The sequence below is a fragment of the Oryzias melastigma genome, linkage group LG1, assembly GCF_002922805.2.
Source record: "Oryzias melastigma strain HK-1 linkage group LG1, ASM292280v2, whole genome shotgun sequence".
Classification (NCBI taxonomy): Eukaryota; Metazoa; Chordata; class Actinopteri; order Beloniformes; family Adrianichthyidae; genus Oryzias; species Oryzias melastigma.
Window position 1 is genome coordinate 24,935,909 of NC_050512.1, and position 13,095 is coordinate 24,949,003.

Consider the following 13,095-nt stretch of genomic DNA (forward strand, 5'->3'; position numbering starts at 1 on the left):
TGTATCGTCATACTGCCCAGCACTATATGGACGAATGCAGCACTTTTAGCCAGCACATAAAAAAATAAAAAAAACATTGTTTTTATTCCAGTAAAAAGGTGTTCAGTGGAATTTAAAGATCCTAACTGGTTGAGAACTGGTTAAATAAGTTGCTTCTCGTCAGTAGGAAAGTAAAATGGTCCACAGTGGGACTCTGAAAAAGAATTCCTCGAATTAACTGAAATGTGCTTCGTGTCGTTTTCTGTGTGCAACACGTCCAGACGTGGTCACTGACTGAGCTCATCACGCCAGGCTGGCTCCTGCATGTCGCTGCTGCAAACACTCACATGCATTCTGTTGCCTGTCCCCCCTCAGATCTCTGACTAAATATGACAAATTTGTACGACTTTTGCAGAACAGAACTTACAGATGTTTGCACCACAACCTCTCCTTCTTTTTCCCCCTTTTTTCTTTTGCCAAAATCTTTCTCCATCACTAACCCCCTCCTCTCTGCATCTCTGTGTCTGACACTCCTTCCGCTCTGTCATGTATTCCTCCCTCTTTTCTTTCCTTTTTTCACCCCTCTGAACTGCTTCCTGGACTGCATGCCACAAAGGAGGACAAAGTGGTTAGCATCTTTTTTTTGTTTTTTCTCTGTTTGCTGTGAATGTGACGTTTTAACTGTAAAAATCTGGCTGCTTTCTCTTCTGTGCAGACCTCTCTTAGATAATTTCAAACACGCAGAGTTGAATGTGAAATATTAAAGTTGTTCTTTCCACCTTTTTAAGCACAAACTTTCAGCTTAAGGCTGTGAGAGCGAGCGTTCTGACTGGAACGTAGCCAGAGTTTATACAAATCCACTGATGAATTCCTGACAGCAGAGGGAGTCCCAATAGCTCAAATTGTTTTTCAATTGGGGCAAATATGTTGTAATGAATTGCTCTGTATTTCCCTTTCACTAACCCTGTGTTCATTGTTTTTGTCCTCCTCCTGCAAAGTGTCTGATAGTGAAGGACAGGGTAAGACCTGCTGGGTGCTGGACTTTCCTGCATGGGTCACTTCTGTTATGCCCTCCCTCCACACTCGGGTCTGTGTTCATTCACAGTATGTGATCTTTAAGGGCCCTTTCCCGACCAAAAAGGAAAATAATTACCAAAAAAGCATTAAAGAAGCATCAATCAGCCACAATAGTGCTCACAAAACACCTCTGACCACGCCTACTGTGCAAGAACTATTTTAGTTGAGCCAATAGTCATGACGCTAATAGTCCATAGGAAGAAAACTGCAAAAATTTTATTTAGAGTCTGAAGCGAATAAATATTTTAACTAAATGCCCAGTCCAATACCCAGTCCCAACAATTTCTTTTGTGTTAAATATTGAACGTTGACATTTTCAAGACCCTGTTAAACAGCTAAAAAGTGCTAAAAATGTTGCAAACTCAAATGCTAAGAGGACTAAATAGAAAGCAACATTTTGAAATGTATTTTTTTAAGTGGTAGCAAAAGAAAAAAAAATGTGTATATGAGGATTTCTGTATATCCCTCACTAGGGTGCACTAAATCATCATCAATGAATGGTCTATTTTCAAAATTATGTCAAATATAAGGTGCACCAAACTGACAAAAGTCAGAGGTATGTCCGAATTCCTTCACTACTCACTATATAGTGCACTAGAGTGTGTTCACCATTTTCTAATACTGTCCAAATCTACAATTCCAAAATCAAAATGCCCTAGAAATTTCCCAGAAGTCTTTGCAAAAAAGCATTGATGATCACTACATTGACGGATATAGACCACAATGCATTGCGTCTGAACATTTTTTGCGGAAAAAAAAGGGTTTAAATGTAATTTTTTAATAAACGATCAACATTTTCATCATCAAAACACAGTAGTCACAAACAAATGTCGTAAAATGTTTGGAGATTTTATGAAATCTGTGATGTCATACTTGCCGCTTAAAAAAAATAAAAATAAAGCTGTCTGAATTGCTTTTATAATCCAGGGTAATAGATAGTCCTTCACTTTATATTTTTTAGTAGTTAGGGATTAGTTAGGAAATAGTCCACCAGTCAGTCAGACTTTATTTACTGTGTTCGCCGTTACTCTAGACATTGCTTGTGGCACGTGACATGTTAGCCATGTTAGCCACGTTAGCATATTCACATTAGTAACTCTCAACCTTGTTTGCAATACTTGATTCCACTTAAATAAACGTTACTGTGACTACACTAACTTCCAACCTTGTTAGTGAAACACAAAAAATACACAATCCGACACCGCTACACATTAACCGTGTAAACCACGTTAGCGTATTTACAATAACACCCAAGCTTGTTTACTACTTGTTAAAAAACAGACGGGCATTTTGATTTGTACATTTTAAAATTGCTTCAGCATAAGTAAGCACACCCAGAATGAATCCATATATAATTCGCACCATTGTTTTTAAAAAAAAAGTTACATTCTTGCATCATTAATTGATACCTCAATATTAGCTAAAAGCGCAAAAGATCCCCAGTAATTACAATCACTGTTAACAAAAGTTAACAAATTTTCAGAGCTCTTGAAGCTGATATCTGTTGAACATTGCCAAAAATCCTAACTTATATCTTGGAAGTATTGTAGAATACGCAGATAATGAAGATTCAAAGCTTCCTTGGTTCTAACTCATTGTGAATTTTTAATCCTGAGAATGAATGCAGACTCTGAGGTTCAGCAGGTAAAAGAAGCATGACCCGTAAAGGCTTTCTGCAAGTGTTTTCCAGCCCATCCTGACCCCTCTTCCTATAGCTGTAGGCTGTATCAACAAAGGGAACTCCATCTGTTTTTATTACCTAAAAATCAAGTTTGGGGGAACGACTGTCGGCTGGCATGTGTAAGAAAGACGGGACTCGACCCCAAAGACCTTCTGTCTGAATGTAGAATGAAGCCACACTTGTGCCTGTGCATGCCTGCTGGCCTCTGTCACTAAGACCAGAGCAGCCTTGCTATAGGGAGACGGATTTGTCCTATAGTGTCTCAAACTGCTTTCACTCTCCCTCAGTCTTCATGCTAAATGTTGGTGTTTTCTGAAGTCAGATTTAATGTTCAAAATACACCCAGTAATATTGCTATTATATCCTGTTTTTTTTTTTTTTTTTTTTTGGTTGTCTGATGGTACATTCACTCCAAATGTGATTTGTGTGTCAGTTCTGTCTGGTTTCAATGTTTAGTCAATGTACAAGAAGTCCTGCAGGGGGTTTTGAGTGTTGAGTGATTTTCTAACGGCAGCACGTTTTGGGCAACATGGAGGAAAATTCTGCTGCATATAAAAATTTAAGCCTTCTTTCTAGGGTTCAAAAATCTGACCTTTGATGATTATTCCTGTTGTGTCAACCAATAAGGAACTCACCTTTGATTGTGACCCACTTATTTAGTAGACAACATGTCGTAAACCAACATGAACGACAAGACGACTGTTGTTTTCACTCGTCCTGAATTTTTATTTTTCTTACATTTTTATTGAGTCTGTAACAAAAAGGGTCTTTAATTTTATTTTTTCCTTCTTCAACTCAGACTAATGCAAGTCGTCAAACTTTGTCACAAGTTGTGTTTCTATTGACTATGAAATTGCGCAAATTGAATTTGTGATAATAAATTAGCTTAAACGAAACGCCACAATTAAAAAAAACCCTTACATTTATTGAGGGTTTTTTTGCTTGGTGGAGGTGGTTCTTGAGGAATATTGAAATGGACATATTTTGTAAAGCTACAATGGGAACACTTTTTTCACATTAATTGAATTTCCTGGTGGGAACTGGCTGCCCTGAGCGCTGCACAGCGGGCGCCATAAGAGGTCTTACAGATTCACACAACTCCTCAAAGGTTGAGCATATCATGCAGAATTGTTGGATCCACAGCTTCTCTGTAAAATCATCAACCACCCAAAATCGCTTCATCCGTAACCACTCCTATATAGCTCCCCGCTCCATGGCCAACTTCTCCTTTGATAGAGGATGAGCGCCACAAATTTGAATGTATATCTCAAAGCATTGTTCAAATCCGTTGCAGTGTAATTGCAAAATTTTTTTTTTTTTTTTTTTACATTTCTGGAGTTTTGATAAAGTTTTCCACGTATATATCATAGAAATGCAGCTATAGACAGATGGAAGTACCGCTGAAAGCAACAGTCAGTCAGACACAGACCCTGCAGTAGATGGTGAACCTCACTGTTCACAGGAGATTCTCTGAATGATCTCATGAACCCAGACATGGAGGCATGCTTACCGATGCTTTTAAAATAATAATAATAAAAAACCTGATCTCTAAACATCATCTGTGTATTCCATAATGAAGCAACGAGGCTGTTAAAAACTTTTAACTCCTCCCACATCAGTAGTGTCTGGTTTATGAACAAGATGATCAGTGTCTTGCAGCGAATTTGACTCATGTCAAAAAGGAGGCACAAACGTGAATTTGACATGTTTGATGTGAACACAAGAAGGACAAAATTCAATCTACAAAAGAACATATATTTGTGTTGTGGTGGTGTTAATAGCTTTCAGTATTTTTGAAATTTTTACCTTAAAAAGATTTTAGCATTTTACCTATTTTTCTTTATTGGCACATTTTCAATGGTTATCCAGCAGTACTCTGCAGCATTGATTCACCTGAAGGTGAAATAACAATTTTTGTTTCTTTGCTTTTATAGCGAAGCTGGCAAAAATGCATAAATTCATCTAAACAGTTGGATAGAGTTGACGTGATAAAACAGTTTTGGTTCTGGTGGAAAAGCTGAAGAACGTATGTGGAACTGTCCTGTGTTTGTTGCTGCTTGTTACCGACTGAGTGTTTTATTTATGTGTTTAATGTCAGCTCCAGATGGCTGCCAGAAACTAAACTAACAACCAACAATCTGTCTCCTTTGTAGAGGAGCACTTCCTCCCACTAGTACACACAAACACACGCTGATGTGCTCCCGCTGTTTGGAATTGAACGAAATGGACAGTTTTTGATCTAGACTTTTCTATATCATGCAGTATTTTACATTTTTACCTGAGTTTCATAATGAGTTCCTATCTTATGAGTTTCAAAACGCTTAGCCACATCTGCACAAAACCCTCCTCGCCAACCGCGTCAAGCTGACGCTGCAGATTTTACCCAAAGAGATGTTCCACCTCATGTTCTCTGTCAGGATTCTCAGCATTTATAGCAAACCCACTGCGCTGCCTGCACTCCCCTTTTCCTCCCTGCATGTCTGCTGCAACAGCAGCACACATTTATCCAAGCACAAAAAGGACAAAATATACTTAGTTTTTGTAACTGGCTCACATCTATGGGACTATTTGTCAGGTAATTTTTTTTTAAATAAATTTGAATTTTGTAGAATACCAAAATAAGACTAACGACGGAAACAGACAAAGATTAAATACCTGCCATAGATTTTCAAGGCCTTTTTTTAAAACTCTGCATTGATTGTAAGTACTGGCATTGAGACACTCTTACCTGTTTAGTTCCACGAGTCTCGTTGTAGAAATACTTTAAATTTTTCTATTAAACAAATAACAAATTTCATCCAATCAAATTCAGATTTAAATATTTTGTCCATTAGCACAACCTTGATACAGACAGACCACATTCACAACTTGATCAATTACCAAATTTTTTTATCTTTACAATCAGATTCTATGACTCTTAATTATAAAATTAATTAAAGTTTGATGCATTTTTATGTAATCTGGTTGATTTAGTAATAAGGGCAGATGATATAAGTTTTCATCTTTCTGCTCTTTTTCATTTATTAATTGTTTTATGTTTATAAAGTATTATTTTGATGTTATGTATTGTTACTAAATTAAAAAAATAGTTTTAGTTGTAAGGACCTGTTATGATGGTATTTTTTTTAAAAACAGCCACCAGTGATAAATCGTGAATTAAAGGGTCTATATCATGCAAAATTAACTCTTTTTGAGCTTTAAAGTGTATTAACGTTAATTCCTCATGAAAAACAAGCCCCAAGTGTTTTTTTTATCCATTAACGCATCTCTGAGCATTCATCTAAAAATCTTTGAGCACTTACCAATCCAAGAAAACGAGCGGTCCTCACAATGTGATGTAGACAAGTGGGACCAGCCCTTTCCAGGAAGAATCTGCACTGCTAGCTCTTCCACCAGGCTAATACACACGTTTTATCCACGAAGCTAGAAGTAATTTGCAAAACGGTTTCATTTTATATGCACAATATGCACATCCATTTTTGTAAAAGTCTGGATGTTGTTTGTTTTTATGGGTGAAATGCAGACACGCTGCTGTGGCCGACTCTTGGTTGACGTCTTGAAATGGGCACCACCCATAATTATTGAAAGCCGGAGCCTCAGTGATTGTGTTGTCTTACGTTCGGGTAGGCACAGAGTTCACAAAAATAACTCATAATTTATTTGTAATTATTTGTTCTTTAGTGTGACAAGGGTTATAATAGATAACCACATATACATATATAAATATGGATATAATTTACTCTTAACAATTGCATGGTATAGGCCCTTTTAAAGCTTCAATCCTCTTTAACCCGGACAGGGAGATTCTTCTGAGTTTATAGGCTCCATAGACTTTAGTACATTTCAATTTCCCTCCTGTAAAATCCAAATCAATTAAAGAGATTTCTTGGACATAGCCGCAGTAGTTCAGTAGAAATTCTGCTCTGAGTTGTTGGCGGGACCGTTGATGCAGAGCAACTCCACCCCCTTCAGATTTCTTTACAGATAGTAGCAGGAAGCTTGTGTCCCACCCAGCATATTTTCTAACTCACAAATAATCTATTTTTCAATTGGTCTTTTCTTGATTCATAGCAATTTGAATAAATTCTCAGAAATGTAATTTTGAGCGTAATTTATGTTATATATGTCCACCATTATCATAATAATACCACAAAAAACAAGTTAAAAACACAAAAAACATCTTTTTATTGGAGTGAGTCTTAAAGCTAATATCGAGCTTGTATCTTTTCTCACCTTCATTTGTAAAGGTCTTGGGAAAACGCACTCAAGGCTGTATGCTTGTAGTCTTTATTTATGCAGATGATATGCCAATGATGCTTATCTAAATATCCAGTTGATGTCTCTCAGTTTGCAAGACTTCAAATGTGTGCTAAAGATTAAAAAACTTGAATGAGTTCTAATTTTTTTTTTTAAATATTCTCAAAAATATTGTATAGCTGATAAGCTGCTGTGATAAAGACAGAGAGCTTAAGGTTAGTTCTGTTGTATCCGCCAGATAAATACAAAGCTTTAAATAAGTGATAAATCTGTTTGTTTCGACCATTTATATGCATGTAAACAAACAGGTTTCTGGACAAAAGAAAAAAAAGCTGTTAACATAACGTAAGGAGTCTAAAAGAAAACTAATTTACCAACGGGGTCAACCACAAAGACAGAATTATCTGACATAGTTTTGTCCTTTTCTTTTATTGACTTTATTGTAAGAACTCTTAACCGTGATATATTGATCAGAAATGGAAAACTGGCGAGGATGTGTGGCCACACCAAATAGCTTTTCTGCTTTTAGTCTTCCTCTCCCTTCAGCATGTTTCCTGCTTGCAGTCTTGATCTACTACCTCATTAGAGGAAATGGAGCATTATGTCTTTTGCGGCCGTCTCTCTTCTCACCATTCAGGATTTACTATTCACAGCTAACGATGGTGGTTTACACCCAGCTCTGTCTCATAAGTCATCCTTTTGAGTTGCATGTGTGCAGGGCGGGGTGAGCGCAGTTCTTTGGGAGCTGCTGCCAAACACAAAGCTGCAGGTGCTGTTAAAACAGAGATGCCTGAGTGACAAGTCTGCAGTGTCCTCATTTGTCAAGCTAGCCATATGTGTCAGTGAAGCAAAAGAACGAGGAGAAGACGGAAGGAAAGAAATAAAGGAGGAGGAGGAGACCAAAGCAAGGGAGGAGGGCAAAAGAATCAAAGAAAATAATAAATCTGGAAGAATATCAGACAAAAACGACAGTTGAGAAGTTACATTTTTAAAATAAAGAAAGCAAATTAAACTAAAGAATTAGTAGCAAAAAGTAATGCAAACATAAAAAAACCTGGAGGATAAACACATGAATGCAGTGGAAACAAATACGAAGACACAATTTTTAAGAAAAACAAGACTGCTCATAGATTTTTTTACTTATGTTCAGCTCAATTCACAATGCTGCAAGGAATGCTCAAGATAAGGTACAGTAGTTTAAGAAAATATAAAGTCCAAAAATGTTAAAACAAAAACCAAATATCCAAAAAACAGGAAGTTTTCAGAATGGTAAAGGAGAACTGAATTCTTAAAATGCGAAAGTGGATGCTAAAGGGTAATCAAACACTAAATTAACTTTTATTGGCGGTTTACGTCTACAAATAGGGCTTTAAAAGTGCTGACTTTTTTTGTCAATTTAAAATAAACTCGTTTAATTCCTAAAATTGTAAACTAAAGTGTGCTGCCCCCTACAGGTTGAATTCAGGTACTCCATTTGGACAACTGGTTTATGTCCCACGTCATTTCAGAAGTTTAACGTCATCATGCTCTGCAGCTCCAGTACAAAAGCCCCGCCGATCTTTGATTTTGTAACAGTTGACTGTGTTAGCTTTAGCATGGCTTGTAGCTGTATTGCCTTTGGTTATCAAAAATCTACTGGCAACTCTCCAGTGAACTTGGAAGACCAAGTGGTGTCAGGTGAACAGAAAATCAGATCAGGATATATCGCTCGGTATGCAGGCCGATTGGCACAAACAATACTTCTCGATCCTTTAAGAGTGCAAAACACAGATAAAATGACAAAAAATTGAATAAAATAAAATAAAAACACAAGTGAAATTAAATTGAGTGTTGAGGGAAAGATATTTTTTTGCCAGTGTCATTTTTATTATAAGACTGACTTGTGCACAAGTACACACAAACACAAACACACAGATTCAGGGGCTTTTCTTCCTGATCTGGTTTCTATGGAGAAGCACATTTTTAGGCAGGAGGTTGACATTATTGCACTACAGAAAATGCACAGCTTATTTTCCACTCACATGCACCCTCACGCACACACACACATGACTCTCGCCTACAGGCAGTCGCCCACGCTCTTCTAGGCGAGAGGCTTTCAGAAATGTCCCACATTTACATTCACTGACATACATCTGTGCACAAACAGATGAACGCGAGGCGCCGCCGGTGCTCGCCGCTTCTGCAGAGACTCTCACGCCACGCTCCGGCTGGTCCAGCTCTGAAAGTACATGTGTCACACTCCGAGGGGCGGGGCTTTCATCAAACGCACATAAACACAATGACAGACCCACACTTAATTCCTACTACAGTTCCTGTCAGGCTCTCCAGGAACACAGCATGCAATCATTGCAGTGCAGGATTATCGGCATTAAACTCTTTGTGTGCTTTGTGCATTTTTTCTGACTTTTGTATGAAACTTTCTTTCTGATCTGCATGAGGACTAAAGTGCTAAAATATAGTGGGCTGTAATTTTTAGTCACGCAGATTTTTAGAATTTCAGATTTTGGTTCTTGGATATGGGGAGGATTATTGTAATCTAGAATATAATGCATAGATGCTCTAAGAGTCTGTTCGTGCATCCTTGTCTTTGAGCCCTCGACTAATGCCTTTTTTTGTTGTTCACAGGCATTAAACCCTATTTTGTTTGTACCTCCACATTTAGGTCCGTTGTTTCTTGACTGTGCGTGTGTGGAAACTGTAAACTCCTTAAAATCAGAGGAAAACACTAGCAGTGGCAGCCATTGCTAAATTATCTGGTAAACCCTGGAATCCTTTAAATGTTTTGATATTTTACGGCATAATTGCTGAGTCAGACACAATAGATCACACAACATCAAAAACCCTTAGAATACCAGTACTTTAAGGTACAACACTCTTGGAAGATTTTTGAGAACAGAGCAAAAAGCACATCTGTCAGTTGTTGAAAGATGCCGTTTTATAGTTCAATATGCCGCAGTAAAGGATACATCCCCAAAACGTTCAATGAAAATTCAAACCCTGTAAAAGTATTTTCGTCTTTAACTAACCAGAGACATGAAAAAACATTTAAACTTTTGGAGCCACACATATATGTTAACTAGTGTTGTGACCTTTAACACTATTACATTCAAGTGAAAAGCAACATAGCGAACCAACTTGGCTCCACTTACTTTGATTTTTTTGACTATTCTGAGAAGCTTTGGGCTTTGATACATACATTTGCCCATACCCACATCGTTGGATGTCCACTAGAGCAAAAGCAAAGATTACCCTCCTGCTGGAAACACAGGGAACAGTTAAGACTTCTCAAGAGGAGACAGACGGGCTTCTCCAACACCGAGTTCAACCCAACTCAGTGGCCTTGAGGTAGTGGAAGGGGAAGCTAATGTCTCCTTACTTGAAACTCCTCATTAAGGAGTTGGATTGGGGGGTTAAACCACCAAATGATTCTGGAGGTGGCAGTCTCAATTATCAGACGATTTTAGGGACCTTAGAAACCCTTCTATCAGTCAGTTATTCCTTCCCGTCACCCGCCTTTTCACTGGACAACCTCCAAATGTGCCCGGGTGTCCACTGACCGATGTCAAACAATCATCCAGTCGATGTAAAATGTAAACTTTTACTTGAAACCTTTATGCAGCTTGTAAAAATGTAACTGCCACTTGCCAAATTTAGCTGAAAAACTTGCATTTTGGTTGCAGTTCAGTGGTATTTTAGGAAATGTGACTGTAGTCTAACATAAAAAGCTGTAAATGAATTAATAGAATTGTTGCTGTTGTTTCCATTCTGATGACGGTGAAGGATGTAGGGTTGACATCTTTCCAGAATGGTGTACAGCCTCTTAGCTAGAAACTATTTGTGAGGGCACTGGAGGTTAGAAGTTAAGGATTGTGTTGGGTTCTGTCAACTGATGATGGGTTGAATAATGGTCAAAGGATTACTGACTACTGCTAATCTGCATCCCATCAGATGAAGGGGGGAAGAGAGACAGCAGTGTGTGGCTGGGAGGCAGCCTGACAGCTGTGGGACGTGCGGGCAGCTGATTTACTCCAGATTAGTCTGGACATGCACCAAAAGCACTCAATCAGGCCACCGTGAATGTGCCGAAGCTGACCGCTAAACTGAAGTGCCGGACGTGCAACCCTCAGTTGTCCAGGAGCAGCACTCTCTGTCCCGGTTAGGTTGGAGGTTCTACCACGGAACGCGAGGGATAACCGGTTTTCCTCGCTGCTTTGGATTTAATATGTGGAAAATAAACCGGTGGGATTATAAATACGGAGAGATAAACCTTGTTTTTTGCGCGGACGGAGTGAGGCAAAATTCTGTAGCCATGGCTACATGTAAGTATCTGAATGTACAGTTCGGAAATTTAAGGAGGAACTGCATTTTATTTTATTTATTTAGGAGTGGTCAGGATTTGCCTTTCACGATGTGTATTTTTAGTTTCTAAACTTCAGAAATAACCCCCTGATGATGTGAAATTAAATAACGTGCACTATTTAAACATTATGTGGAATTCAGTGAAGCATCGTTTGTGATGCTATAAATTTGTACAAAAATAACCCAATTGGGCTTAAAGAAAGTGAAAGCTTAAGTGAATCATGAGTTTTTAATGGGGGGAATCTTTGCCAAACTCTTTATTCCTTTTAACCTCTGCAGGTAATGTGGGTATGCAACCTGTGCCGTAAGCAGCAGGAGATTCTCACCAAATCAGGAGGATGGTTTTCGGGGTCGGGGGCGCGGTCCGGGAGCCTGGACACCTCCTCGAACGACCCGACCACGGGAGGTGAGGCCAATCGGGACAGGAAGCTGCTCCGCTCCAGGTCCCAAGCTCCGTCTTCCAACACCGGGCCAGGGGACGGGACGCAGCCTCCCTCCAGAGTCACCGTTATCAGGAGGGGGGACACCATGTCTGGCTCTCGCTCCCAAAGTGAGCCACCCAAAGAAAAGTAAGTCGAACCACAGGCTTTAAGTCGCCAGCATTTGCTGTTGGATGGGTGTGACCCATTTAAAATGTATATTGTGAGAGGAAAAAATAGATCCGGGCCTCAGAGTAAAATCTGGGTCAGTCTTAGGAGGTTTGATTGAATCCTTTCTGTCAGTGAGTCTGTGACGAATTCACACATTTTGAACTCATTTTATATTTGCTTAACTTTTTTTAGCAGCCAAGTTATAATTGTTTTTTTTTGTTTAATTCTAATTACAAAAAAAGGACAAAAATCATATTAGTATTGAAAAAAAGCATAATGAAGATAACGTTTTTGTGTTTCAATCTCTAACCCCACAAATATTAAATATCTGAGGCCTTTAAAATTTTTTTTTTTTTTTTTTTTGCAGTTATCAAAAAAGTGTTTTTCTTTGTGGCATTTTTATATGAACAAACATTTTCTCTTGATTCAATAAAAAGGGATTATTCCATACATTGAGTTATTCCATGTGCGCGCAGCATCATGTATTATGTCTATGGCGCGCAGATCAAAACTCTTGTTCGTAAGAACACGCACTGATTGTAAGCTGCTTGTGTCTGCTCATATTTCCCGCCATGCGTTCAACCAGCATTTACTTTACAGTATCAAATATTTCAGCCATTTTATTCCCATCATCCTTTCTAAAATCCTTGTGAAGATTTTTAAGTGATTCTGAGAAGTAAAATGTTTTTAGACTCCAGAACATTTTTAAATGAATAACTCTTTTGGAGTTAATTCTTTGTATTATTTGGATTCTTATGTGAAGCATCTCTTGCTTTTCTTCTTCTTAATAATCTGCTGATGGATGTGTTTTTCTTTTGGGTTTAATAAAAAAGAGTTTTATTGGTCATCTGATTGCAGTACACAGAGAACAAATAACTCACTGCCACGAAAATCATTTTTTGTGTGTTTTTAACATGTTCTTGTAGTGTTTTCTTTGGGGCTGGGTGGATAAAATTGATTCATCAATCCAAACTTAATAGATCAATAATTGATCCATAAAAGTAGAGATTGATCTAACAAATAAAGCTAAAGTCTGCTAGCTTGATGCTAACATTTAATGGGATTTCCCATAGGACGGCTAATGGTAACGCTCGGTTGACCTAAACATACATTGCTGACTAAATGAACATCTTTATAAACTCTGGCATGAAT

General features: G+C 38.2%; 1 protein-coding gene across 1 annotated transcript in view; it reads left to right on the forward strand.

The window, feature by feature from the left end:
• The window catches only part of rims1b (regulating synaptic membrane exocytosis 1b), an 87,070-nt gene that overhangs the window by 29,047 nt on the left and 44,928 nt on the right, over nt 1-13,095 (forward strand). Inside the window, exons 3-5 of the mRNA XM_024290130.2 lie at nt 596-607; nt 978-998; nt 11,633-11,922. Coding sequence (XP_024145898.1) covers nt 596-607; nt 978-998; nt 11,633-11,922 — 323 coding nt within the window. The remainder of the gene's footprint in view (nt 1-595; nt 608-977; nt 999-11,632; nt 11,923-13,095) is intronic.